At 41.9% G+C, this 27885-nt stretch overlaps 4 protein-coding genes across 12 annotated transcripts; 1 reads left to right on the forward strand and 3 right to left on the reverse strand.

Moving 5' to 3' along the window:
* Positions 1–4155: 4155 nt before the first annotated feature.
* Positions 4156–7135, reverse strand: dusp2 (dual specificity phosphatase 2). The gene is made up of 4 exons (XM_076731065.1): positions 6526–7135; positions 6091–6212; positions 5738–5957; positions 4156–5213 (listed from the first exon to the last, which is right to left on the reverse strand). Exons 1-4 carry the CDS (start codon positions 6911–6913, stop codon positions 4996–4998), a joined length of 948 nt encoding a protein of 315 aa, XP_076587180.1. The 5' UTR covers positions 6914–7135; the 3' UTR covers positions 4156–4995.
* A 3247-nt stretch (positions 7136–10382) lies between these two features.
* Positions 10383–14143, reverse strand: izumo1 (izumo sperm-oocyte fusion 1). Its single transcript, XM_076731625.1, has 9 exons — positions 13942–14143; positions 13687–13761; positions 13441–13524; positions 13305–13325; positions 13090–13179; positions 12725–12852; positions 12393–12543; positions 11257–11425; positions 10383–10837 (listed from the first exon to the last, which is right to left on the reverse strand). Exons 1-9 carry the CDS (start codon positions 14141–14143, stop codon positions 10753–10755), a joined length of 1005 nt encoding a protein of 334 aa, XP_076587740.1. The 3' UTR covers positions 10383–10752.
* Positions 14144–15591: 1448 nt separating this feature from the next.
* Positions 15592–25992, forward strand: LOC143321204 (myogenesis-regulating glycosidase-like). Of its 9 annotated transcripts, none has more exons than XM_076731405.1 (7): positions 15635–15644; positions 17611–17658; positions 18887–19381; positions 20348–20879; positions 21755–22559; positions 22636–22754; positions 23354–25992. In XM_076731405.1, the coding sequence occupies exons 3-7, from the start codon at positions 19104–19106 to the stop codon at positions 23699–23701; spliced, it is 2082 nt and encodes a 693-aa protein (XP_076587520.1). In that variant the 5' UTR covers positions 15635–15644; positions 17611–17658; positions 18887–19103; the 3' UTR covers positions 23702–25992. The 9 variants fall into 9 exon arrangements, with proteins under 9 accessions (XP_076587516.1, XP_076587524.1, XP_076587520.1 ...); XM_076731403.1 differs by lacking the exon at positions 15635–15644 and adding an exon at positions 15694–15899; XM_076731402.1 differs by lacking the exon at positions 15635–15644 and adding an exon at positions 17162–17269.
* Positions 25993–26493: 501 nt separating this feature from the next.
* On the reverse strand, positions 26494–27747 carry LOC143321205 (lymphocyte antigen 6I-like). Its single transcript, XM_076731410.1, has 3 exons — positions 27642–27747; positions 26861–26968; positions 26494–26735 (listed from the first exon to the last, which is right to left on the reverse strand). Exons 1-3 carry the CDS (start codon positions 27685–27687, stop codon positions 26587–26589), a joined length of 303 nt encoding a protein of 100 aa, XP_076587525.1. The 5' UTR covers positions 27688–27747; the 3' UTR covers positions 26494–26586.
* Between the last annotated feature and the right edge of the window lie 138 nt (positions 27748–27885).

Consider the following 27885-nt stretch of genomic DNA (forward strand, 5'->3'; position numbering starts at 1 on the left):
CACACACATTCACCAGCCTACACATACACACACATTCTTATGAATGGTGTGTGGGTAGGAGGTCCTGTTTACTTGTTTTTGTAGTGCGTCCCCCACACATTGCTGCTTTAATGAGAGAGAAGCCCAGTTAGCCACCCATGGAATTACAATTGGAAGCCCTGCTCTGTGATTGTGTGACCTGAAACCCGCAGCCAATAATGGTCGTACATTTTTCTCTCCACGCTACACATTCTAAATATAAAGGGAAAGAGAATAAAGCTTTTAGTGGGAGAGAGCACTCCAATCAAGTGTCTCTGTTTCCATGGGTGAACCATGCTTAGTAACACGCTGAAAATGCATTCTGGGGGAGAGGGGTGTGTCACTGATGCCGAGGTTATGGAGACCGAGAAGCAAACAGCATTCAGTGCACAGTACATCACTTCTGAAGTGCTTGTTGTGTAAGAACATGTGGTGTACAAATGTGTACACGGACATATCACAGGAGTCCAGAGGAAACTCTGCTGCCATGCGTCACAGTGGTCACAGTGAATCTTGCCTGACATTCAGGCTGGAAAAGTTTGCACCTGGTCTGGAAAGGAGAACTCACTGTATGAGAAAACTTTAAAGTGGAAAAGTCTTCACAACAATTCCTGAAAATCTCTTGGTGTAGTAAAATGAAACAAAACTAAGATGAAGTGAAGAGAATTTGTCTTTAAAGGCTGTTTCCCAATTGAGGGCCAGATAACTGCAGGTCAGCATGATGCAGTACTTTGGTAGGAGTGCACGTTATGGTTCAGGTCCAAATCAATTACAGCTCAGTACTTTCAATTGAGACCTTTTTGAGTTATTGGCTTGATTCTGCCTCCTGTTTTCTATGTGTGTGTGTGCCCATGTACCTCTACCTTTGTGAGGACCAGTTTGATTTTTAGAAACTGAGAGTGAGGACAGATTTGGAAAGTGAGGACATTTTGGCCAGATGCTTAAGTTTGGAATCAAATTAAGGTGCTGGTTGGGGTCATGCATGTAGTTGTGATGTTTAAGGTTAGTGTTGGCTTGTGTGACCTTTTCAAAGAAGTAATGTTGACTGCAAGCAGGTCAACCACAGTGATTTTCTCTTCTCAGGTTTTTAGAGGCATAAAGAGGTAAAAGTAGTCAAATTTTCACAATAAAAAAAAAAGATTGGAAAAGCAGTCAGAAGAAATATATGCAGCAGAAAATGTTTTTATTTTATTTCCCAACCGCTCATGCTCTTGGGACGCCTTTCTCTGGACTCAGGCATGCATTGCATTAATGAAGGTCCTCAGAAGTATGTGTAGCATTAAACGTGTGTGTGTGTAACCTGCAAACAATTACAGGGAGCGCTCCCAGATGGTCATACAGTAATTTTCCTGTCTGCATTTGTAATCATGACAACTACTGCTTGTGTTTGTGCCTGAAGGCCAGTGTGTATGTGTGTGTGTTATATCACCACATTCTAATTCTCCAGCTAACAGTATCACACATATTGCTCATTTTGTCTATTAGCATGTTTCTCCGCTGGGAATTTCTTGTTTGAGTGACACAGTGTTCAGCTGCAAATACTGTAATTTATCACATTGAACAGAGGTGCGATACATGTGCAAATCCCTAATCTCCCATGCTCTAGTTTTTATACGTACAGCACAGGCACATGTACACACATACACACACACCACTGGGTGGTATCACCACTGCCTGATCTAATATGATTGATCATGACATTAGTTTAATCTGGACATGGGGCGTGAGTAACGGTCTGAGTCTGATTTTATTAGGGAGAGAGAGAGAGAGGGGGGGGGCATTTGAATGAAAGGGAGCTGGAACAGTGAGCTCCCACAGATGAATAAATGATCAAGTGAAATGACACCAAAAGTCATTTAAATGTGTTAATGCACAATCACTTATTAGGAGACAATACAGATACAGGACGTGTGTGTGTTTGTGTGTGTGTGTGTGTGTGTGTGTGTGTGTGTGTGTGTGTGTGTGTGTGTGTGTGTGAGAGAGAGAGAGAGAGAGAGAGAGGTGTATCATCTTGATGATAAAAAGATTCCCACATTTAAGACAGTCTGCTGGCGTCATCTACAGGACACTTTTGAATCATCCCGATTTCTGGTCATTTCAAAGACTGTCACTAGAGTGCGCTGTCTCACAACAAACTACCAGCCAATGCTGGTTGTGGCTCTGATGTGGCCTGAACAGGCACTATTTTGACTGAATTTCGTTTTTTAATCTACCTGCAGTGATCGGAGAAGTACTCAGATTCTTTACTTAAATATACCAGAAGAACAATGTAAAAAGACCACTGTGTGATTAAATATGAGATTATTCATTCTGATGCATGAATACGTCAGTTTAATCAAGCAGTTTCCTGCCAAAGGATCATGAGATAAATATATCTTCACACATTTTGTAAACTTTTCTCTAACTGCATTTTTTATGAAAGATTGCATGATTTCAACTCTTTTGGCCTCAAATTAAACCATGTAAGAAGTTTAAAGGGCAAGTGCAAGTTTGGTGGAACTGCTAACAACTCCAGAACATGTGAAACATGACGAGGCCTCAAATAGACGGTGTTTTTGATGAAGGTGTCACAGGCCAAAAAGGTTGAAATCGACCAGTTCAATAACTAACCATGCATCATATTTTATAGGCTCACTGGTTTGTAAAACCTTATCAAATCAAATTGAATAGTAACTAGTAACTATAGCTATCACATTAATGCAGTGGAGTAAAATGTACAATGTTTCTACAGTACTATAAAGTAGCATAGAATGGATATACTCAAATAAACTACAAATACTTCAAAATCATACTTGAGTAAATGTAATTACTTTCCACCACTGATGACCTGTACAGTCTATAATAACATATGCACTAAAACTGACTTAATATTTATTGATCTTCTAACTTTCATTCTTCCTGTTTTTATGACTTTCATTAAAAATAAAAAAGTTAGAGGAAGTTTCCATTCTTTTTTTTTCTTGGCATACAGTAAATAGGTTAATATTGCACAGATTACAGAGTGTGGATGTTTCTCCATCATATACAGTGAATCTCAGCCTATTTGATGTAAATATCCATTAAAATGTGTTAGAATTCATGTATATACTTCAAATGATATGAACTGAAAGTGACTGTGACAGTCTAAATGAACACAAACAACAGCAAATGTTATTTTTCTGAGTTTCAGTTGAAGTGAACTCAGTCTTAATCAAACCCTGAAAACTCCAAGGTGCATTTCTCTGCCCTCTGTGGTGAAAACTGTGGCTAACAGAAGGAAGTCGAGCATAACGGTCATGCTTATGTACATGTTGAGCAAAGGACACTTACTAGTGATAGGAAGTGGATTATTTTAGCTATGGCTGACACAGTTGTGTGGGTGGCACAATTGTCATGAGTGGGACTAGCTCTTTGACATTTCTACCTGTTTGGCCAAGTTCACAGTTAATTGAAATTTGCTTACAAATACAAGGACATAATTTATAACCATTCAGTGATCAAAATAGTGACTTGCTGTGAAGTGAGAGGAAATTCATGTATATCAAAATAACTGAACTGTCTCTGATACTTGTGTGACCTATGGTTCATCTGAGACACAGTTGTTGACATGTTTGTATGTAGGTCACTTTGGATGTAATAATAGTAAAACTGGAATCCTACAAACATCATTTATTCAGACAATAAAGTAATAAAGCAACACGCAGTACGTAACAATGTTTTACTGGTATGTTTGTGGGGTGAATAGTTCTTCAGCTGCCTCCCTGGACTTCCCAAACTTCCTGATAACAAACGTCCTTTATGTCCTCTCATTGTTAAAAATAAAAACCTTGCCACAAATGTCCACAACTTGATTAAGTGGATGTGAATTTTTTGTTGGTGGCTGATGAGGTCAAAAGGACTTCATACTGAAAAACCCATTCTCCGTGGATAATCCTCCAAAATACTCAGCAATGCAGTTTTAATACCTTGTGGTTCAGCAGGAGCGAATGGAGTGCAGCAAGGTCAGTGTGTGAAATTGCGCATTTGTAATTTGTTCTGCAGAAAGACTGCAACACACTCGGTGCTAACGGGCCTGAGAGCATTGTCTGTCTGCAATGTGTAGCGCAGCACAGAATGTATGGAGTAGGGCCATTACACAGAATAAACAGACTCAGTGTTCTCTCCAGCTTTTTTTTATTTTAGTGGAAAAACAGCAGGAATCAGCCAAACCTTGTAAGTATAAAGTGCAGTGACAGACAGTAATAATGTGTATACTGTCATAACAAATGTTGAAGTAATAAATAAAAATAAAAACTCTACTTACACAATAAAAATAACTTCTTCCAATTTGAGTGTACAAAGTATAACATGTCTCAGGATACAGAACGATTAGACTCACAATTATACACCAACTGCAGTTAGTGCATTTTTATAAATTAGACAACAAAACTTGAGATTCATCCAGTATTGCCTTTAAGTAGTTAACACAGTGTTGTCTCACAAAAAAAAACAGTCATGTCACAGTGGTCGCAACTGTGAAGGAATGACTTTCAGTATGAAAATAAAGACAGCCCTTGCAAAAGGTCAGGCACGTAAGTCAAACACAAACACACACAAAACCAGACAAGCAGGCACGATTCCCTCAAGTAGAAAACGTCAGGGAAATTACCTCATAGCTGCTCCAACTTGCTGGCTCAGAATCACAATTGTTCATAATGTCGTTCTAACAGTGGAGCTTATATTGCCAACGGCTGTTTGTTGTATCAGGGTCCCATTTGTCAGTTTCTCCTGAAAATAGGAAAGCCACCAGATTTGTGATGCCAGCAGCACAAGTAGCTTTCCTCTGAATGTACAAAGTATACACTTCTGAAATGTAGTACTTTCCATAGTACAAACAGTACCTTTGTACATATGATTTGAGTCCTAATAATGCTCTGAGTCCAGCACAATGCCTGCAAGAGGCAGGAGAATTAATCAAAAAAGTACAGTCACGTAAATGTCCTCCCTCTCAATGGGCTTTCATCCCTGGCAGAGGACGTCAGTCTCAAACTGCAGCAGCTGTCCCATGAAGGCCAGGTTGGGGGAGATGACTTGACGCCGCTGCTTCACAAAGTCAAAGGCCTCGTCCAGCTTGACGCGCCGCGTGTGCATGAGGTAGGCCAGACAGATGGTGGCAGAGCGGGAGATACCTGCCTGGCAATGCACCAGCACCCGACCACCACTCTGCTTCACTGAGTCTGTGGGCGGAGCGAAAAACACAGGATGGAAAGAGGAAGAGTGATCAGCATATTATGTTCCATTTCACATCTGTTTCTTTGACATCACTGAGAGTATTTGAGAGAGGAAATGCATATGGCGCTTTAAAGTGTTTGACTGAAGCACAAGTCTGCGCAGAAATGTGTTATTATTCACCACGCTAATGGAAATTCAACCAAGTTACGTCTTATAAATTGAACTGTGTCCTCTCCTCAACTAACTTTGCAAGGTGAAGGGTTCAAAACAAAGAAGAAAGAAACGTACATGTTAATACATTTCTGTTGTGCAGTATAATCCAGTTGTTTTGTAATCAGATGATTACACCGTTGGCCCGTAAGTCTAGGCTACAAAATAGATTATGGTGTACAAGCTGCTTAGAGAATTTTTGGAATGTTTTATGTTTCATCAAGTGTGTAAAAAAGATGGATTATTTAACCAAGATGAAACTACGTCACTGTGTGTTCACTACTTGTGTTTCTGGTGGTTTATTAGAGGGGAAACTCACCGATGAAGGCTATGGCTGTGGAGAAGCAGGCTCTGATGTCAGCAGCAAGGCTGTCCTCCACAGTGAGCCGCAGGTACTGAAACTCCCCCTCGTAGAAGTTGGGGCACGTGGAGGAAACATTGAGCACAGCCGTGATGCCTGCTGCTGTGAGGGTCTCTCTGCGGGAGGAGTGAATGGCACTGCCCAAAAACAGGAAGGGCAGCAGCTCCACTGGACCATCCTGCAATTTACAAAATCGAGACAGAGTCCATGTTTAATGTCAAAAACAGTCACTGTGAAGTTTATGCTGTCTTTTTCATACTTAGAGAGCTTTTGGATACTCAAGTTGTGTTGAATTATGTAATTTATCTTACCTGATCATACGCTGGTGTTGTCCTCCCCGTCACTGTTGGCTCCGGTTCCACTGTAGAGAAGTGCTTGCTGGCAGAGTTGTAACACAGCTCTGGATAGGCCTCTGAAAATCCCTCAAATCCACCTAAATGGAGGTCACATAAAATGAGCTCAGCCACAAGGTTCCACCAAAGTCCTCCTTAAAAATGTGTTGAATGTGTGAAACAATAATAATGAAGTCGTGAACATGACAAGGAAGCCTTTATTTCCATGTTTTAAAGCACAAGTTTGTTTATTCTTTTTTACACTTACAATCAAGTTACAGTCTTAAATGGATAAATATTAGTAAATATTAATAGCTCACGTTTTTTTTTCCCCACTAAGTCAAAATCTTAATTTCCTCAGAAGCCTAAAATAATATTTTGGTGTATAAAAATTGATCAAAAAAGTCGTATTACCTTGTAGAAAGCAGATCTGCGTCTGAACTTCGTTTTCCAGGGCGGTGAGCAGCATTTGGGCCACACTCTCTGCCTTCAGCTCGGCCACAGAGACACTGCGCTCATCCACCACCACCACCGGGGAGAACTCCCCGCGCCGCAGCCGGCCCAGGAGAGACTTGTCCGGGATGAGCCACTCCAGGGCCACCACCGAGCTTTTAGATCTGCGGCGCAGCATTGAGTTCCAGTTGACGTTTCGGGACTCGCAGATGTGCGCAAAAGAAAAATCAAGGAACGGCCTGCAGTCCAGCACCACACACCCAGCAGAGGTGTACTGGTCCCGGGGGGTCCTTAGTATGTGAACCAGCTCATTGCCAGTTATTTCCAAAGGCTCGCTGCTTGAAGTCATGGCTGAAAAGGTGTATTTAAAATAATAAATAAGAACTGTTTGTTCTTCACAACGATAAATGTCAAAGAATAAAAAAAATAAATCCGGTTTTAGTGTTTTCCTGTGAGAATTTTACGCGCAATAGTTGCTAAAGTACTCTTGGAAATGACTTCAAAATCTGCTGTAAGTGCACGGAGAGCTCTGGTACTTGAATTCTCCGTCAGGTCTGTTAAAATCAGCTTTAGATTGAGAGTTTCACTTGTTCATTGATAACAGCTGTGCGAGGGGCGGGGCAACGGCGACCCCGCCTCATGTTCCACAGAAAGAACGTCGTCAGAGGCGGAACGACCATATATGGCCTGCCCGGCACTCCTCATATGGACACTGACGTCAACCCTGATTTTCCTACCGCGCACGTGGTTGTTTGGGGTTATCCCGTGTTTTTGTGCTGAATGACGTTATGCCGGGAGTTTAAACCCAGCCCCCCCTCCCCTGGTCTCAAACAGCAGCCTTCAGAGGAAAGAGAGGAGGCTGACTTTGGTTATTTGGGCTAGATTAAGCCTGAGCTTCTCTGAGCCTCTGCATTACTGCTCCTGTTTTCTTGTCCACTGCAGATCACATGCAAGAAACACTTTCCCGTCAAAGCTTTGCCTCTGTTTCTCTCTACCTTGAGGAAAAGTAACATGTTGCAATAATCAAATACCAGAACAGACTTAAGTTGTTTAATTTCTGCTCTGCCGGGAAATCTAAAGCATCTATAGCTACTGGAGGACACTAGAAACTATCAGACTGAAAATCAGATGCACAGCGCACTGGTGTCAAACACACTGATACAATACAGCTATTATTTAGGCTCATTTCATGAAGAGTCAGGCCTGTGCCAGTTATGGATTACATGTTTTTTTTTTATAACTCTCCCACACACACATGCACTTCATTTTGCATGTGGGGGAGGTGGAAAGTAATTTATCAAAAACAGTCCCTTATTTCTAACAGAATAACTTTTTCATGCACCTGGAGTCCATTTGACTTAAAAGTCAAAGAATAAGTTTGGACTAAAATCCACAATGTGTCATTTTAGTGCACTGAAGACATCAATCTTGAAAACAAAGTCAAGAATTAAGACTTGAATTTCTTTAAAAGGCAAAATAATTTCCTCAGCGGTGGAGTTGGTGCAGTGGCGAGAACGTGGGACGGACTTAAAATTAACCACAGTGCTTCATCACAGCGCGTCTTTGGCTAAGACCAATCACAGCTCCACAGACAAGACTTCTGAGTGGAATCAATTTATTGTTCATTTTGGTCTTTTCCAAGATTGTTAACAAAAAGAAAAATATAGATTATTACCAGACTTACATTTAGACAGATCACTGGTGAAGTGTTGTGTTCAACAAGACAGAAATTTGAGGGAGGCCTTGTTCAGCAAACAGGATGATTTTGTCAGTTTTTTGTTTGAAAGCTTTCTAATAAGGAAAAATTGGTCACCACTCATCAAACTCAAAACACCATTCACTTTTCAATTCGTAATGTTAAATATTAAAGATTAGACATCACAGAGTACTTTGTAAGGCAGTGAGGATCCAGAGATGGCTGCTGGGATGGACTCATGTTGAGGTGGTCATGGTCTGGATTTTCTCAGTTTCTTGCTATGAGTGTTGGGGTCCTACATGAACCTCAACCCTTCTTGGGACAGTTTTGGTGATTTTGCATGAGTAATTTCTGTATTTAGTTTTTGTCTGTCATCCTCTCACTGGATTCATTGTTGGCGGGGCTCCGTTGGAGGAGGTGATGTTATCTACTTCTGTGCTGCAGTCAAGTTTTAGCACTATTTGGATCAAAAAATAATGTATACCCATTTTAAAGAACTTTAATTGTTGCTTAATTAGTTGTGAATGTTTAAAGATATATAAAACTTGAAACTAAGTTTTAGAGGCTGTAAGTACATCTCAAGAACCAGCAATTCTAATTCATTCACTGCCCTGTTACACACAGAATATACTTTACGTGCAGTGTGGGATAGTTTACATCGTAATATGTAATGTGACGTCTTCATTTCCTCATAACCCACATTCAAATCATCCTGCCTTCCCACACACATCTCCCACTCAAACCTCTGACACCACTTTCTTCATGTTCCCACTTCCCTTCTCCCCCTCCCTCACCGCTGCCTGCCAGTCCCTCAGCAGCACTCCCACTTTGTCATGCTCTCTCCCTGCTGAGGCTGCAATTTCAATCCACAGCAGTGCGCGCACACACACACACACACACACACACACACACACACACACACACACACACACACACAGTTTATCATGGCTGTCAGTGGAGCTGCTGAGCACGCATTTACTGTAGCCTCAACCTGCACTTTCGGCTTGAACACACATATATAAGCCCACAGTGAAGTGATGAGGTCTGTTGAGTTGCGTGATTATGACTGGAGTGTGTCTGTATGGTGGGCGTCTTAAAAGAAGATTGTTGTTTTTTTTCATTCACCCCCATCTCAGCAGCCCGACAGGAAAACAGCACCACACATGCATCCTGCTCGACCTCAGGATCCCCACCCCCCCCACACACCTACACTCATACTGTACCATCACAGCACTTGTTATATTTGTCATGGCTCATGTGACTTCAAGGGTAAAAAGGTTTGTCAGGAACTACCCTAAAAAACCTGAGCAATGATTAATTACTTCAGAGGTGACTTGGTTACTCATTTCCTGGATGAGGTGATTCATGAATAATCAATCACTCGCTTTCATTTGGTTCAAATGTTTCATTATCTTTCCAATGTTATCAGATCATTCGGTCCTATTAGCAGAGAATCAGCCAAGAATACATCTGGCCTGAGACAATGCTGAGAGATGGGTGTGCATTGGCTGCTGTTGACGATGATGACCTTTTACCATCCTATTGCCGGAAACTTGACTTTCACATCGACAGCGAGCTAAAGCACTGACGTAGCACCAGACATGAAAGATGAAAAAGGCAACAGCGAGCAGAAATATGACACGCGAGCTGATGACGAGGAGGCGGTGGAGATCATGACAAAACTTGTGTGAACAGAGGTGAATATTTTTCGAATCAGAAGCAGCTTATGTCAGACTGTGGGCAGACAGAAAGGAAGAATTACAAAGTCCGGTGATGGTGTTGCAAGAAAACAGTGACTTCAGTATGATAAGATTATTACCAGTAATGCAAAAGTTTGCCCTTACTCAGACTCTCTGAATGAATATATGGGTAAGTAAACATTAAAGGAAATCCTGATGAAAACATCTGCTGCTTTTACCCCCTCCACCCGCCCCCCTCCTCCCACAGGGGATTATCCAGGATTATTTGGATGGCTGGGGCTATTAATCTCTGAAAAACAGTAATCCAGAAGATTGACCTCATCCCTGATTTCTCTCCTAAATGCCCACGTGACAACGCCATCGCTTCATTCAGGGGGAACGTGTCCCTGCTGGGGTCAGATCATTGATGTGTGCTGGCGAGCTTGTGCTTAATGCTGCGGAAAGTTGAGTGGTTTCAGGGGGATTTTGTATGTGTGTGTGTGTTAAAGTGTGTTGTACGCTCTGGTTTTATTGCACCACAAAATCTCTGTTTTATGAGTGAGAGCTCAGAGTTTGATTCACCATGATTCAAACACTGAATCTTGAGTTGTTGTTGTTTTTTCAAGGTTTAACACGGCCACCCTACATGATTAATGTAGCCACATGTGCAATAGCTAACATGTTTTCTCACTTCCATGTCATCCCCAGACCTGACTCGGCACTTAGTGCTGGGAAATTTATTTAACCACTGAGAGAAATGTCCAACCTGAACTGAGTAAAACCCTCCTGTGTATTTACGGTACATCGTATCTTTCATTGCACCGTGTTCTGTGCATTTTTTCCCTCCTTCTGCCTTCTTCTTGTCTTCTCTGCGGCGCTCCTCTGATTTATCATCAATCTATGAAGATCACAAAACACAGTAATCCTAACTAAACGCAAACATAAACGGCAAATAACAGACATGGCAGCCCATTGTGTGACCTTTGTGTGTGTTAAAACCTACGCTAACACTTGTTGATTTTTGCGCTGAGGTAATTGACGTCACTTCCTGGAAGAAGTCACGATACTTTCAGAGAAAACAACTTAAGGGCGTGGTTGGTTCAATGGTAAACAATGAAGTTATTTGTAAACCTGCCTTATTCTCATAAATCATGATTAAATCCTCAAACTATATGACTACACGGCCACTTCCTTCGTCTAGTATCATTTAGTTTGTCTTGCTCTCCGGCTGCTCCGTTTCACCTCTTTCACCTCCACCCTTCCTGCTAACCTCTCGTGCCCTCTTTTTGTCCCCTCCACCCACTTAATGTCTCTCACCCCAGGACAGCTGTAAGGCCTACGCTTGCTGCCAGACTCAGTGCAGTAACCATGGCGATGACTGGCACCAGCAGGCTCTCAGTGGGTTGAAAAGGTGAGTAGTTGTCTCCGTGAGGCAGAGGAGGCAGAGCGATGATGGGTCGGCGAGTTTGGTCAGGCAAAGGGGCGACTGTGAAGAAGGAGGATGAAAAAACAGAGATGTGTGAATAGAGGTGTAGAGAAATATTTGTGTAAAGGAAAACATTCGCAGGACTTAAAGCTTTGCTCTTGATCGACCATTAGCAGGCATATTCACATATTCACCACCTCCAAACAGACGCACAGTTGACCATGTACCTCCTTTACAAAAGGTTTTCTCTGAGGGATCCTCATACTCTGAGATTAATTTTGTTAATTTATCAGGTCATTGTTGGAACTGTAGCCATTAGGCACCATTGGGGAGAATGGAACTACTTTTTAGAGGTAGCTTTTATGCATCCTCTGGTTGGGATTAGTTTCTGAGCAAATTTTACTTACAGTACAAATTTAAAGTATATAGCAGATTTAAATACAGGTAAACCCACCATGCTTTTTATCTAAATCTATACAGCAATCAGGAACATGTATGGAAGAATAAATAAAGAGAATAGAAAGCCTACGCAGCAACATGAGATGAGAGAAAAACCATCCACCCTCTTAAAGAAATTGACACACCCTGCATCCACGCCACAAACACAAACCACAAACACAGCAACGAATTATAAGCTGTACAGAACTGAAATGTGTTCAGGGTACTTTTCAACATATATGCATTTGTTGGAAAATTAACTGCTGTGTTTCTAATTTTGCTTTGGGCCTCCTGGATATCCTGAATATCCCCCTGGGCCCGAAAGCTAGATTTAGTGGCTCTTGTAGTAGAATACCAAAACTGGGACATTTGTCTCATCTCACAGTTTTACAGCTGCGACAGTTTTAAAGTGTTTTATTCAGTGCCACTTCTTTATAGCTGACAAACGTTGATTGGAGAGTTTGTTCTCTTATGTGAAAACTGTTCAAAAGTGGTAAATTAACTCGGATGTGCTGTTGCCTTTTGCCCTTTCAGACTTAAATTATCTGACAAATTTCCTGCGATGATGAATTTAAGAGCTGTACTCTACCAGTGAGTAGGAAAGTGACTCTGTAGAAGATGGTTCCATTTCTGCCCTGCACAGAGCAGCGATATGTTCCTTGTTCGTCCACAAGCAGCTGATTTAAAACCACAGATGAGTCGTCTGTCACTACCAAGGCTTTGAAGTCACCCTCATTCAGCTGCACGCACAAATTAGGAAGTGATAGTTAAGTGGGTGTAAAAGCTGGCAGTAAATATGCTTATTCATGATGATACTGTATGGCTAAATAAGGGACACAACATTATACAGGAAGCATGTAAAGTGGGACTCTATTCAAGTGGTTCTAAAATGGTAAGCTACTACTTATGCTTCTGTTAGACCTTTTTAGTTCCTGGCACACCAGGGGCCCAGGAGTAGTAGTACTCTGGTCTTCCCAACAGAAGACGATGCCATGGGAGGAAACAGTTCAGCACTGCCTGGCCTCCCTCCTCAGCCTGCACTGGGTACTCTGGAGGAGGGGGTGGGGGGGAGATGCTTCATTCATTTGCATCAGGATTACTTGAGTAATCTTTTTCATTAGCCTTGCACATGGACAGGCAGCATCAGTGCCTCGCTTAGGAACACATTTACACGCTCGTGACAGCATGTGTCCATGCATGGAAGGGTGGTGTACCAATACGTATGACTAGTCCTAACTCGCTGACCAGCAACATGCATACACACAAGGGAACAGAAATAAACATACCACCGCAGTCATGCTGGCCAGAGGGAGAGGGACAGATGTACATCTTGTAGCGGCAAGTGAAGCAATCCATTACTCTTCTTCTCAAAAGCCCTGAAAACCATAGCACACACATGCATACACACGTGTCCTTGTACTGAATATATAGCATGCGCACATTGTGGTTCTAAAAGGATTTATATACGCACAGAGGGCAGGATCACACATAACTAACTTACCACACTTGTTAGGGCACAATCCTGAGGGAGAGACAAACAAATGACCTGAAACTAATGCATCTCGTACACAGCAATGGCTTACACAAAGTGCCCTGCCTCATACTGTGCAGAGCACTCTGTTATTTATGCCAATTACCATCACGGCTGAATGTGTCCAAGTGTTTCTGTAAGATCTTCCGCCCCTTCTCCATGATCTGGATGGCTTCAAATGTTACAGATCCTTTAAAAAACAGGGCACGCTTCTTAAAATCTGTTGAACGCTGAGTTTGTTATGATTAACATATGTCTAACAACTACTACTTCTAACAACTACTGTTTTTTACATTTGGAATGAGTAGTCATGATAATGACTTTGATGATTTTTTTTGTTGTTGTTTCTCACCAGTGTGCTGGGTTTTCAAGAAGCGGTCAAATTCACTCTGGTACTCTGTTCGGGTTCTGTACAGAGTGGTAGCATCTGAGGAATGAGAGACACACTGATTTTTATCCTGTACAAAATAAGGCCCATAGTAGTAAAAGCTTCAGTTGCCAGATCATCAAAAAACTCCAATGGCATGACAGTCTTTTAGAAAGAATTACCAGTATACTTCACATTCTTGCCATGTCATATGGCTCAAAAGCCAGTACTTCATCTCACCAATGACTCCCTTCCTTTTCTGGCTGGTCTCTCTGTAGGTCACATAAGCATGGTCACAAATCTTTTTCATTTCGATCTGGTCGTCCACGGTGGGAGCAGACAGGACAAAGTCTTCATGAAGGAGCCTGATCCTGCGGTCACACTGCAGACAGGCCTTGGCTGCAGGGACACTGCAGAGCAGGGACACCAACATGAGCAGCATCTCCATCTGCACCCTCAACCTCCCGCACACCAGGATGAGTCACTGTGGCTGATGTGGTTCTTCAGTCTGTGCAAGTTCTGAAACAGAGTTGCCAAATATTATTGCTGATACAAACATGACTATGTGTGTGTTTGTATGTGTATATATGACTTACAGCAATTGGTACTTTTACTCTTAGTACTGCTGCCACAAATACTAGTGTTACTCCGATCACATTACTATCATTATATCTTCTGTAGAGTTGCAAATTCCCCAACTAAACTGCAGTCATGAAATTACCAGATATCAACTGGCATGTAGTGAAGCTGGGACTTTTGTGGCCCCTGATGATCTGGGGCCCCAGGGCAGTTTCCCACATCACCCAGATGGAAAACCAGCTTTGACCTGCTTCTGCCTCTAATATACAAATACTTTACAGATACAACAACTCTGCTGCTGCTTAAGCTAATGCTACCACAGGTGCTACTAGCATTCTGTCACCAGTGCTTGCTACAGCTAATGCTAATAGCTAGTTTAACTTAGCAGTTGGTGCCTCAGCCAATGATGTTAGCAAACAAACAAACAAACAAACAAACAAACAAACAAACAAACAAACACTAGTACAGTTAACTACTAGTTAAATTACTTAACCTTTGTCAACTGGCACAAGTACTACTAGCTAAATGGAACAAATATAACAGCAATAAAGGGCAATAAAGATAAAGAAGGATAAAAATAGAGCTCTACCATGTGTCGTCATTGTGTCGATCAGCGTCTGTGCTCATAGCTTGTTGCTGCCACACAGTGGTAGAAATCACGGACATGTCACAACAACATTATTTGCTCTGTTTGTTCAGGACAGCACTGCAGTCTTGCTCCCCCGCCAGGCTATTTGGCACACGGTCAGATTCTGCCACACAAACCGCCCAAAAAATTGTCCATTCACCCTTCAAAATCATCAAAGACAAGTAGTTAATAACAACAAAATGCTGGTAAACCACACAACGCTATATCCACAGTACTCAGTAGGTTGATAAACCCTAAAATACCGCGAATTGCTTTTGATATTTGAAACGTTTCCATGGACAACGGTGACATATAGAATTAAAAAAAAAAACACAAAGACGATAATTTCAAACTAAGGTTGATAATTTAAGTTAACATTGAATGTCCTTTTTTTCACTGTCCTGTGGGTTTGACAAGCTGAGAGGAAAAAAAGTGAAAGCCATGGTGTGTGTGTGTGTGTGTGTGTGTGTGTGTGTGTGTGTGTGTGTGTGTGTAAATGTACCTATGACAGTAGTCTTTTTGGGGAAAAAATTCTGAAGACTACCTTATTATCACACTACATTTCCCAGAAGCCCACTGGATGATATAGTGTGCGAGTGACAAATACTTTGACGAATCCACGTCTACGTTTTTCGATGTTGGGCGGGACCATAGAACTTCAAACCGCTCTGCAGCTGCGCAGAAGTCTACTGCGCTCACAGCTGTACACATTGACCCGAGAGAGTCAGATGCGGAGGTAAGATAAACGTATTTGTTATGATCACAGTGACTAAAATGACTGTTAATGTGTTGTGCAACTTATTCGTCATACGTCTACTTATTGAGGTAGCCACCGGAGCTTTTCACTGTGAACATAACCGTTTTGAAACCCAGTTCGTGACAACTAGTCTGGCCGGTTACATTGTTACTGTAATGTCCCGATACAGCGTCGACAGCAGTGTAGACGAGTGCTTGTGGGTTATCGATCAGGCACATTGGAAGCGTTTTGTCAGTGAGTTTCACGTCTCCTTGACATTCTTGTTTACTACAGCGCTTTGGTCATTTCAGCAAAGTCAGGTGACGGTGTTTTCAGTGTATATCTTAAGCAATTAGCAGTCACTACGGAGGAAACGTGTGCCTGTGTTAATTAGCTCACTGCCCGCTAAGAAAAAATACATAACCCACAGAGAATAGCCTCCTGTACTGCCCTGACCAGAATGGTTATCTCCTGCTGTGTAATGAAACAGTTAGTACTTAGCATTGCATACATTTGGTCGCCAAATCCAGCAAAATGAATCGGAGTTCTGGTCACAGTGTGGAGGCTAATTGACATGGACTGAAAATGGTCTGAAGTGAGCCACAGAGGATCTCAGTCTGAGCCATGAATTCAGAATTGTGCCCTAAACTAACCTAGAATTTCCATACACTTTAAGAGCAATGAGGGCTAATATTTGGGACTTGGAAGTCAAAGGCTAACACCCCATCATTGAATTGTGCCATTGAGATAACTGTTTTTTTTTTTTTTATCACAAGAAACCAAGTTAGAATTGATCCAATAAAGGAGCCTTGAAAGGGTGGAAGGTCTTGTGTTCATGCCACGCAGAGTGAGATCTCTGAGGCTACAACAAAGCAGAGTTCGATTATAACATGCAGTGCAAAGTACAGGAAAAAATCAAATTAAAGCTGGTCATATTAACACAATAGTGCAGTTTTGTAATTGTACACACAGAGGAGGTAAAGGAGCATATTCTAATGAAACTAGCTAAAAAGATGAAGACATGCCATGCAGCAGTCTGTCTGTGAAATACCGGTTTAAGTCCAGGAAACCAGTTTTTGCAGGGTTTGCATTTGCAAGGTTGCAAGGTTTCCTTCCTCTCCTGCTGCATTGACACTAACCTACATCAGAATGAAATGATACGCTGGAACATAATGATACCTGTTGGGAGGTTAAATATGGTTCTGTTGTGGATGACTGGCCTGGGCTCTGTCTGAAATCTGTGGGGTTGCTGCATCACACATATTTGAGGGCTGCCTCTTAAATATTATTTACTCATGTCCAAGGTGCTCTTACGTGGGAGGTGAATGTAACTGACCCATGCTGACATGGTGTCTGTATTTTCTCTGATCATAGCCTGTGTTTATGGTGTCACTGGTTCTGTTACCACCAATTCCTATGTGGCTACAGGGCCTGGCTTCCTGCCATTTACCAGAGTAAAGCTTCTGTGGTCTTTCTCTCTCTCTCTCTCTGTTGGATATTGCTGTTGCTGCTGCTGCCGCTGCCTAACTATGCTGCACTTGACAGCAAGTGCACACAGTACAGTGTCATGTAGCTTTATTGGAGAGACGAACACACAAAATGCGCTGAGGTTACAGACATGTTTTGTGAGTACGTTTGTATATTATGTATGTTTTTTGTGTTTTGAAAGATTCAGGAATCATTGCACAATACATGTTTTTTTAGAGGCATGCAGTGTGGAGAGCTCTAGAGCTATATATAACTATAGTTTCTGGATACTGTCAGTGGTGATAACTGCCTCCAAAATAAAGAACATGTCCTGTGTGGTGGGAGATACAATAGAACAGCACTGGATTTGAAGGTCCCACACTAATAATTTGGAATTTAAAGGACCAGTGTGTATGATTTTGGGGGATCCATTGGCAGAAATTGAATGCAATATTCATCTGTATGTTTTCATCAGTGTATCATCATCTACCCTTGGTAGCAGGTGGTGATTGTTGGAACAGCATAGAGATGAGCCAGGAAGGTTTTGGTGAGTTTTATTTTGCACCTGTCAAGTTGGAATGAAGTGTGTTTTATGATGATAGAATTGCTGTTTCTCTGAATGGAGTTTTGTGGCTTTGGCAAGAGCGATACAGCAGCTGTTCCTGGTTAAACAAAAACGTGCTGTAAATGAAAAACACTGCAGAGCACCAAAACAAAAACAACACAAAGTTTAAAAAACAATGCAAACTTTGAGAACAGCAACAGAAAACAGCGCCATATCCAGTTGGCACAATAGAAGTTCAAAGATTCTGTTGTTTTTTTTATGTTATGTCACGTCTTTACTCCACCTTTCTCTCCGCTTCAAAAACAAATACTGTCATCTGGTCTCTCTCTTTCTCTCAGGTCGAAAATCAAGCTGGTTCACTTAGTGCTCCCCTCAAAGGCCTGGAGAACTTCTGTTGTGTTGGCAGGATATGGAGCATTTTTCTCGCTCTTGCTCAACACTGGAACAAGTACAAACATTGCTGTTCTCAGTAGTCACTTTCACAAAACCGACACAAAAATAATGGTGTCCATAAACACAGATAATTTTTGACCATGATTTCCCTCATTTGTCCACGTGTCCGGGACATTGAAATCATCCCGGACATGTGGACCAGCTCGAAACCCTGATGCACAGTGCAAAGTGCCAAGTTTGATTACTGAAGAATGTGATTAATGGTTTAAAATGACTCTTATATACAGACAATGTTTAACCTGATAGATTAAATTGTGCTAACGTTTGACTGTTTTCTGAGTGTTTTCTTACTTTTAGACTAGTTGACTGGTCTAAGCCTAAATGTTTGTTTAACTGTCAGGGAACATCCTGGGTTTCCAGAGTAGCCCAGAGTGGACAAACCAAACGCTGGCTTTTGAGAGGGCCTTTTGCATTTTTAGCATTTTTAGCATTTTTAGCATTTTTAGCAGCCACTGTAGGTTTTCCTACACTCTTGGAAAGGGAGGGTGATGGGAGGCCTTTTCAATTGCTTGCAATCTGCAATGCCACCACTACATGCCACTAAATCCTATACAATGGTCCATTAACCAGTATGTCTGTCAATATATGATTTTGTCACTTTGCATATACACAGTTTATTTGTGTTTTCTCCCATTTGGGAAAATCAGGTTGATCATATTTGCAGTGGCTCATTTATTTTTCCTGACCCTTTTTGACCTTTGGTTTTACACGCTGCACCATAACTGACTGTTGATCTCTGCCTCTGTCTGTCCCGCAGGTTTGGACAAATCGGCCCGCATTCTGAAATGGAGACTTTACTGAAGATCTGCAGGTAGACACTCGGCTTTCCTTCACCTCCACTGCTGCCAGTGTGAAGAAGATACATTCCAGACATTTTCACCAACACTGACAGCAAGTTAACTAGAGCTGTCCACTGCTGACAGTCCTCCTCCAAACCTGCCTCCCTACTCACCTCGCTGACTAAAGCCTACAGCATGTATCAGATTGTCCCGGTGGCTCCTGGAGAGCAGCAGACGGCCGGTGGAGCTGGTGGTTCTCCACTGAAGAAGAAGCTGGCTCATGAAGGCCGTCCTCTGGTGATGGCCGGCATGTTGGGCTGTGTGTTGGTGCTGGCTGCTGTGGTTGCCTGGTGCTACTACTCAGCGTCCCTCCGTAAAGCTCAGTTGCTGAAGGCTGAGCTGTTGGACCTCAACAAGGATGGTTTTATCATTCGTAACCAGGCGGGGGCAGTCATCTTCAGTATGACCTTCAGGTGGGCATTGAGGGATTATTTTCATTATTAATTAATATGCTTATCATTGCCCTGTGGATTTTTTTTTTGCCTATAAAATGTCAAAAATAATGATGACATATGTACATCGCAGTTTTCCAGAGACCAAGGTGACATTCACGTTCATAAATCTCAAAACAGATTCAATTTACAATAAGAGAAAACAGATAAAAGCAGAAAATACTCAGATTGGAGAAGCTGGAATCAGAGAATCTTTGATATTTTCTGCTTGACTCAAAGGATTAAATGATTATCAAAACAGTTGCAGATGCATTTTCTGTCATTTAAATAATCATTTCAGCTTTACTAGAAAGTTAGGGAAATGTAATATGAACATGGTAAGGATGGCCATTTCAGAGCACTCAAAATAGAGAGTGGCCAGAAAAATAGGAAGATTTCTGCATTGTAATGCAATCCAGCGCGTTCCTGTAATAAAAGCTTTTGCTTGTGACACCGGCCACCAGTAAATCTTGGCTAACAGTAACCCTTGTAACATACTGTATGTGACTCTTTTTGTCCTCAGCACAGTTGTTCCTCTTTGGGTGCTGAACCGTACTAAAACGCTGCACTGTGTGGATGGATAATGGAAAACCAGACGAGACAGACACATGATTACACCCTCAGGGAAGACTGATTTAGTCACGTCCTCTATCAGCAGAGCTCACATCGACCGATTTAGTATAGTACAATTCCCACACTTGCAGAGAAATAGACTAATATAATATAAAATAGAGCAATAGTATATAAGATATTGAATGCTATATGATAACTTAGAGACGTAATATTTTTTTATTGTGTCCGCATTTCTTTTCTGTTCTCGTATTCTTAGAGTTGCAATCATTTTGGTGAGCTTGATATCTTTTCACCAAACACAAATATGACCTGCTAATAACAGTCGCTGGCAAGTTCATTCATTTTTTCTTCCCTTCTGTCAATGCTCGGTCTCAGGTCTGGCACTCTGGATCTGGACTCCTGCTCAAAGGAGGGAAATATTCTCAGCTGCACTCAGTCAGATTCTGGCAAGCTCAACTTCTTTATCCAGACGGTTCGACCAAAGGACACGGTGATGTGTTACCGTGTTCGCTGGGAGGAGCTGCAAAATGAGCATTTGGTGGAGCACGCCATGGCCTATAATGACTCACACTGGTACGGAGGGGCAGAGACAGCAACTCAGTACTGGCCTGTCAGGATCCAGGGAGAGGAGGAACCACAGCCCTTCATCACCGGTGATGTCTACTCGAATCGGAATGCTTTTGGGGGAATCTTAGAACGCTATTGGCTGTCCTCGAATGCGACTGCCATCAAGATTAATGACTCAGTACCGTTTCATTTGGGCTGGTCAGAGAAGGACAGGACACTCAGGTTCCAGGCCCGGTACCAGGACTCTCCCTTCAGACCACCAGAGGGTCTGCAGGCCTTCCCTGAGCTCAGCTATAGAGTGTGCGTGGGGTCAGATGTTACCTCTATTCACAAATACATGGTGAGTATAGACACACTGTGTTTGTTTTGATGAAAAGAGCAAAATCACCCAATTATATTTCCTATAACACTTTCATTATTCATGCACATCACTGGTACACAGGTATGCAAGCATGACAAAAATCAGAAATGCGTAATGGCCATAGAATTTCTAGTTATAGAAGTGAAAGATCGTGAATGGGATCACTTTGAGTGGTCACAGTAAATAGTTTGCACTGTGAAGCTTTTAGTCCAGAGTCAGCTTCTCCCAGTTAGGATTCACCCAGGAGGCTTCTACCAGATGCTGGGCCACCTGCAGACGTCTCCTCCTCTCCAAAAAGACCAGACCTCATGATTAAATCTGAAAAAGAAAAAAAACAACCCACTGAATAAGCAGTTTCATGTTCAAATCTGTGTTTCTCACACGCTGTTTGATGAAGCGAGCCAGCCACAGTTACGTTGTCACGACTGTGAGCGGTTCTTGAAAATAACTTTAAAATCCATGTTTGATGACTGAAATCTTCAATCTGATTGAAAGATGTTGTCACAAACAACCAAGATCTAAAAAGTGTCTTGTAGAAAGTGGCCTAAACTGGTTAAAAAGCCTCTGCTGGGTAAACACAGACGCTAATGCATGCACTCTAATTATTTTGACTCATCAATAATGGACCGAGTGGGTAGTTGCTTATGTAACAAGGACTTGAATCAGATTAGTTTGGATTTGGACACAAAACTGCTGAAGCCTCTGCAAAGTAGTATTTGAAGGAAGAGTTTGACATTTTGGAAAATATGCTAAATTCTTTTCTTGCCCTGGTTTAAATGGGAAGAATCTCATATCTGTGCTGTAAAAGAAAAAACTATAGAAGTCTCTGCTCTGTTTGCATGTGTTTCTCTCAGGTGCGTCGGTATTTCCCGAAGCCTATCAAGGTCCCGTCTCCTGAAGTGTTCAAACAGCCACTGTGGTCCACATGGGCTCTCCACAAGACGGCTGTAACTCAGGAGAAGCTGCTGCGCTACGCCTCTGACATCACCAAGCATGGCTTCACATGCTCCCATCTGGAGCTGGATGACCGCTACACTGCCGACTATGGAGAGTTCGACTTTGACCCACAGAAGTTCCCCAATGCTAGCGGTATGTTTGACAAACTCAGAGAGGACGGGTTTCAAGTGTCACTCTGGACTCATCCTTTTATCAACTACGACTCCATCAATTTTGGTGTTGCTGTGGAGAAAGGACTGTTTGTCCGGGAGCCAAGTGGTGAGCTGCCCGCTCTGGTTCGCTGGTGGAACGGCATCGGAGGAATCTTGGACTTTACCAACCCAGAAGCCCGCGAGTGGTACTCCTCACATCTGCGTATGCTCAAACACCGCTACGACGTGACATCCTTCAAGTTCGATGCAGGAGAGACGAGCTACCTCCCACGCCAGTTCAGCACCCTGGTCCCACTGTCCGACCCCTCCACCTTCACCCGCCGCTACACAGAGATGGCCGTACCGTTCAGTGAGCGTGCAGAGCTGAGGGTGGGTTACCAGAGTCAGAACATCTCCTGCTTCTTCAGGATCATCGACAGAGACTCTGTGTGGGGTTACGAGCTCGGCCTCAAGTCCATCATCCCGACTGTTCTGACCATTAGCATTCTGGGCTACCAGTTTGTCTTACCTGATATGATAGGAGGGAATGCATACCCCAACCGCACCACAGGTATGATACTCCATAACATGTGGCTGCAGAGAGTTTTAGAGACAAACGTGAGTCTGACATTTGTGTTGTATTTTAGGTGCTTCAGATGGCAAAAATGGTCTGCCAGACCGAGAGCTGTACATCCGATGGTTGGAGTTGTCTGCTTTCATGCCTGCCATGCAGTTCTCTATACCACCGTGGGCCTATGACAGTGAGGTGAGCAAAGTGAGACTCGATGTGTGATATTAGTTGTAAAAAACACCAATGGAACAAATTAAAACTACTTTGAGTACAGTCTTTATGTGATAATTGCAGCTTTACAAAGGGTTAGGTTCCAACTTTTTTGGAATAGCAACAAAAGACAATAAACTGGGAAATGGGATTCAAATATTTGGAATGTCAGATAGAAATGAGTGGGATCTTTGGGAAGCATTATTTCATCTTCCATTATCTGAAGGGATTTGTTTTTCCTTGAAATTGTTGCAGCATTCTTCTATTTTCAGTCTTTTTTTGAAGAACCACCAGAGGGCGCCATCACTTAAACTTTCAGGTTGTACACACAGTGGTTTTAGGTAATTTGGGGGTATGAAACATAAAATTTTACAGTGTCAGTTTGAGTTATTCACAAAATGACCACTGAGCTGTGTCCTCTCACTATCCAAACACCAGAATCCAGATGGGTGAAGCTCTGAGTTGATCAGAATGTTTAACTGCTAATCTGTGTATATAAATGAATACAAATACAAATACAAATGTATATAAATGAAGAATGTGATGCTAGTGCTAACAGCATATGCTTGTGTGTTCATTTGCAGGTGGTACAGATAGCACAGAAATTCACCGAGCTCCATGAGAATCTGGTGGCCCCGAGGGTTCTTGAACTAGCACATGAGGTTCTTGATACAGGGGACCCAATCATAAGGCCTCTCTGGTGGATCGCCAATGACGACGAGGCAGCCTATAAGATCGACTCTCAGTTCCTGATCGGCGATGACCTGATGGTGGCTCCGGTGTTAGAGCCGGGAAAGCAGGAGAGGGACATCTATCTGCCTGCAGGACGCTGGAGAAGCTACAAGGGGGAGCATTTTGACAAAGGCCCCATGTACCTCACTGACTACCCTGTGGACCTGGACGAGATAGCTTTCTTTACATGGGTTCACTGAAAACACTAAAGAATTAAAGACACATAAACTCACACGCATACACACACGCACACACACACTCTGTTTGCACATGTACATTCTCGTGAGCACACATGCCAAGAAATAGCGGAAGATGTTTGTTTTTCTAAAGGAAATGACCACTAGTGACCTGCTGCCGCGGAAGAATGTGATTTTGTTAAAGACTAACCTCATGTCTACTCTGACCTGCTCTTTATGTGGACATCTGCCTGCAGATAATAACCGTCCATACAAAGAATCAGAATGAAACTTGTGTTCACTTCCGATTCTCTTGTTCCATCCTTAAGCTGATCCTCATTCTCATGTGCCTTCCACAGCCAACAGTCAAACCGATCTCAGATTGTATCACCATCGCAGTCTTCCACCTGATGGACATCTAGATTTCTAGTCCCACAGCTTGAATGGTTTGGTTTTAGGGTGAGAGTTAGCTTTATCCTTCTGCGTGAATTTCAATTAAATGATGGATAATAAGTGTGATAAGGTAACAAGCGTATGTCTTAATTTTGGCTTGACAGGGTTGGGCGCCGGCAATAAATCCGCACTTGTCACCTGAGTTGGGCAGGTGCGCTCCAGCTCAGCCTCAGCCTCAGCTTATGTCAACATGACCACTGTTGTATTGTGTAAAATCTCTGTGTTAGCTAGCTATGTTTAAGCTAACATGCATTAATTTGCATTGCACTGACAATAATAATGAGTAACTCATTTGTGATTCACTTGCTCTTTATGTTAATTAACTCTTTTCTTTAGATTTGTGGATAGTATTTGATTGTATATACAGGAAGTTCGTGTTCTGGCTTTACATTTTGAGTTCTTCTCATGATCAACAGACAAATAGATTTATTTTCATGTTAGTGTGCTTTGACTTGTAGTGCCACTCTGCCATTTCACTGCCAATATCTATCTACTGATTTACGCTGTTTTTTCATCTGCACAAGTTAAATTCCCAGCTCAGGGTAGATTCAATAGAAAACACATGTTCTGTTAGAATTCATTTTGTTGATCCACAGTAAGAAATAGATTTATTAGACTCCTGGTTTGCCTTGTAAAAACAGGTCTCAAAGATGCCATGATTAAGTGCTGTCCATGTCTGCCTTGTGACTTTACTTGCCTTATCAGTTGAATTAAGCTATGCCAATATTAGCACAGAGAACCAATAAAGTGATAAAACACTCCTTGAAAAAGAATCATTGAGGACGTGCCCTCATTCCCAATGATGTCATGAGAACAGTTGCAAAACATTTACATAAAAACGCACACAAAAACAAAAATGAACGAGAAAACAAACATACAACAGACTGACAGGTACAACTGTGTGAAGTATGAATGTGTGTTGTGAGCTGTTCCAAGTGTGTGCAGCTCAAAAACTAAAAGCTTTGAGTACCATCTAAACACCTGAATACTGATTATTGAACCAGTTTAATAAGGAAGTGATATATGATGGCATGTTGCCATTAAGGGCTTTATGTAGAAATAGACACACAGTGATCAGCTCGATGCTTGACACGGTCACATTTTTAAGCACTGACATTGCAAAGCTCATGAGTAGTTTTATTGTAAAACAAGCCATCTGCCATCTGAATACATGTCTGTCTGCCCTTACACAGTGTTTGCTGACAAGAGAGTAAAGCACACTATTGGCAAAGTCATCAAAATACCTTATACAGTAAGCAGTGAAATGTTAGATAGAGTTGTTATGGGATTCTAACATATTTCAAATTATTCTGATGGTTTTTGTTTGTGCAAAAATGAAACAATCTTGCTGTAAACTGATGGTCTTTGTGTTGCTTTCTTGCATTGTTGATACGACCACAAAGTGCTGCCAAAGTTAGATATGCTCAAATCTTGGCACACACTGGCTTTGACCCCTGAATTAGACACAATACCACAACACCACAATAGTATGTTGTGTAATTTGTGCACGAAGACATGACTTGGTCAATGTTTTACCGTTAGAGGTTTTTGTGAAATCTGTGTGGGCATTTCCACTGTGACCCAACAGAGTTTGAAATGCTGAAGGGAAGTGTTTCTTTGGTAATATTAACACTCCTTTTTATTGCTGTTGAAGAAAACTCCCTGCATTATAAAGGAAAATTGCCAAAGAAAACAAGAAAATTGGTTGTTGTGCATCGTCTCTGTACATACACGAGATGTTGCTGTGCAGAAAGCTTGACAACCAGTGAATAATGACAGAGGTTTCAAAGGTCACTAATGGTTGTTGCCACCCTAAACATAACTAATCCTTACAGTGAGCTAAAAAAAAAAAAAAAGTTTCACAAGGCAACAGCATTATGCTCCATTTTACGTGGATTACTCAATGAATTCACCTTTATTTAAGGTCCGCTGAACAAACTAAACTGACTTTGGATACTATCAGATTTGACTCACTATGTATTTCCCTCTTGCAAACCACAAGCTTTTTGCTTTACCTGACATTATTCTCAGTGTCATTTATGCCACATTTCCTGATTTCTTCATTTTCCAAAAAAAGCTAAAGAACAAAAGCTAAAATAATACCTTTAGCAGGTCCAAGTGCATAAAGAAATATGTTATTTGATGAGTGCATCCAGTTTCATCTCTTATCCAGAGCACATCAAATCTTTTCTGCATTTTATTTGTGAATCATTTCTGGTCAGTGTCATTACTCCTGAGGATTAACAGTTAACCATGATTCATTTTTTTGCTGTCAATAGTGAGGTAAAATGCAGAGTCTAAAGAATTAAACAATTCAATGATCCATCAGATTGTGATTTTATTGAACAAATCTTGATCTGCAGTCATTCACAACTTTTACACACTGAAAATGTGCTGATTCTTCCTGAGTTGTGTAGATTGGATAAAAAAAAAAAAGTGGAATATTCTCCAGAGCCTCAGAGAAAGAGTGTGATGATAGCTGAGGATACCAACAGGAGGAGGACACTGGAACCAGTGGGTATGGCACCGTTACACAGGTCCCCTTCACAGCATTTTATGGGGCTTCTACATGCTGTGCTGGCAATGCAGGTCTTGACGATGGCATCTGCAGGATATGATGGGAAAACCTCATTTTCAACAACAACAAAAGCCACCAAACATTCAGAGCTCTGTCTATTTGAAATGCTCAATATGAGCTACAGATAATTCAGGTGTGCAACATCAGTTTACCCCCGTTCTCGGTGTGTGAACAGCGGTCGAATCCGAGAGGACAAGTTAAAATGTTGGTGCATTCTTTGTAGTTGGTGGTTGTGCATGTGTAGCATCTCAGTCCATATGCTGCACAGAGATACAACAGATTGTCACACATGGTTCAAGTAATGCTATTCCAAAACTAAAAATCATGCTTTTAAAAAATTCTCACAGAAAGCACCATCAGTGTAAAAAGATGCTTTTTAAAACCATGTTGGTTTCAGGTCCTCATTCAAAAACCACAGAATATTTTCCAGAAAGAGAGAGTGAGAGAAAAAGGAAACCAGCTGCCACACATGAATCCTAAATCCCTCTAAAACAAAAGAAGCAATCATTAGACTTCAGATATTTTATGTTGCAAATCTCATTTTGTTCATTTCCCTCATGTTTCAGTGTCAAACAGGCTGAAGTGTGTCCTCTTCTCCTCCCTGACTGCTCATTAACAACCAGACTGTTTGCTCTCCTGACTCCACAGTGATGGAGACGAGCCCTGACATCAGGACCACAGCCACTCTGTACATCTTCAGTGGAGGACTGGAAACTCATCTGTTCAGACTGAACCTCGGCCCGTAAGACGCACTCTTTCCAATCTCTCACTGTTTCTGGTGTGGCACATTTGTTGAAGTTGATGTACTGTAATGATTCTTGCAATTTCTGGGTTGTGTCCTCGTGGTTGAATACACTTATTATACGTTGCTTTGAATAAAAACGTCAGCTGAATGTAATGTAGGCTTATGTATTGTATGAATCATCGGCTTACCTGCAGACAGAGTCCCCATCAGGACCAGAACTCCATAAAACTGCATCGTGAACTGTGAGAAAACCTTTGAATCTGTGAGAGATGAACTGGAGGGAAAATGTCACGTCTTCCAAAGCCTGTCTTTTATAGTCCAACTGTCTTCTTTCAAAACTTCACAGTTACATTTCCTCACAAAGCATCCTCCCATGTGAGCTCAACATCCCAGAGACAGCAAGGTCGATCTGGCCCTGGAAACTGTGGTATA

This window comes from Chaetodon auriga, chromosome 5 (assembly GCF_051107435.1).
Source record: "Chaetodon auriga isolate fChaAug3 chromosome 5, fChaAug3.hap1, whole genome shotgun sequence".
NCBI classification, from domain to species: Eukaryota; Metazoa; Chordata; class Actinopteri; order Chaetodontiformes; family Chaetodontidae; genus Chaetodon; species Chaetodon auriga.

What these genes read in the sequence shown, in the direction of transcription:
- dusp2 (XM_076731065.1), bottom strand. Translation starts at nt 6,913, where the DNA reads ATGACTTCAAGCAGCGAGCCTTTGGAAATAACTGGCAATGAGCTGGTT. An exon ending in GCAGATCTGCTTTCTACAAG is followed by an intron (nt 6,213 to 6,525) that starts GTAATACGACTT and finishes ACCTCCATTTAG; the next exon opens with GTGGATTTGAGGGATTTTCA. An exon ending in CAACACCAGCGTATGATCAG is followed by an intron (nt 5,958 to 6,090) that starts GTAAGATAAATT and finishes TGTAAATTGCAG; the next exon opens with GATGGTCCAGTGGAGCTGCT.
- izumo1 (XM_076731625.1), bottom strand. Translation starts at nt 14,143, where the DNA reads ATGCTGCTCATGTTGGTGTCCCTGCTCTGCAGTGTCCCTGCAGCCAAG. An exon ending in GGACACATTCAGCCGTGATG is followed by an intron (nt 13,326 to 13,440) that starts GTAATTGGCATA and finishes TCTCTCCCTCAG; the next exon opens with GATTGTGCCCTAACAAGTGT. An exon ending in GTGTGCCAGGAACTAAAAAG is followed by an intron (nt 12,544 to 12,724) that starts GTCTAACAGAAG and finishes TTGTGCGTGCAG; the next exon opens with CTGAATGAGGGTGACTTCAA.
- LOC143321204 (XM_076731401.1), top strand. Translation starts at nt 19,104, where the DNA reads ATGTATCAGATTGTCCCGGTGGCTCCTGGAGAGCAGCAGACGGCCGGT. An exon ending in CCTCTATTCACAAATACATG is followed by an intron (nt 20,880 to 21,754) that starts GTGAGTATAGAC and finishes TGTTTCTCTCAG; the next exon opens with GTGCGTCGGTATTTCCCGAA. An exon ending in CGTGGGCCTATGACAGTGAG is followed by an intron (nt 22,755 to 23,353) that starts GTGAGCAAAGTG and finishes GTTCATTTGCAG; the next exon opens with GTGGTACAGATAGCACAGAA.
- LOC143321205 (XM_076731410.1), bottom strand. Translation starts at nt 27,687, where the DNA reads ATGCAGTTTTATGGAGTTCTGGTCCTGATGGGGACTCTGTCTGCAG. An exon ending in GATGGGGACTCTGTCTGCAG is followed by an intron (nt 26,969 to 27,641) that starts GTAAGCCGATGA and finishes ATCTCTGTGCAG; the next exon opens with CATATGGACTGAGATGCTAC. An exon ending in TTCACACACCGAGAACGGGG is followed by an intron (nt 26,736 to 26,860) that starts GTAAACTGATGT and finishes CATATCCTGCAG; the next exon opens with ATGCCATCGTCAAGACCTGC.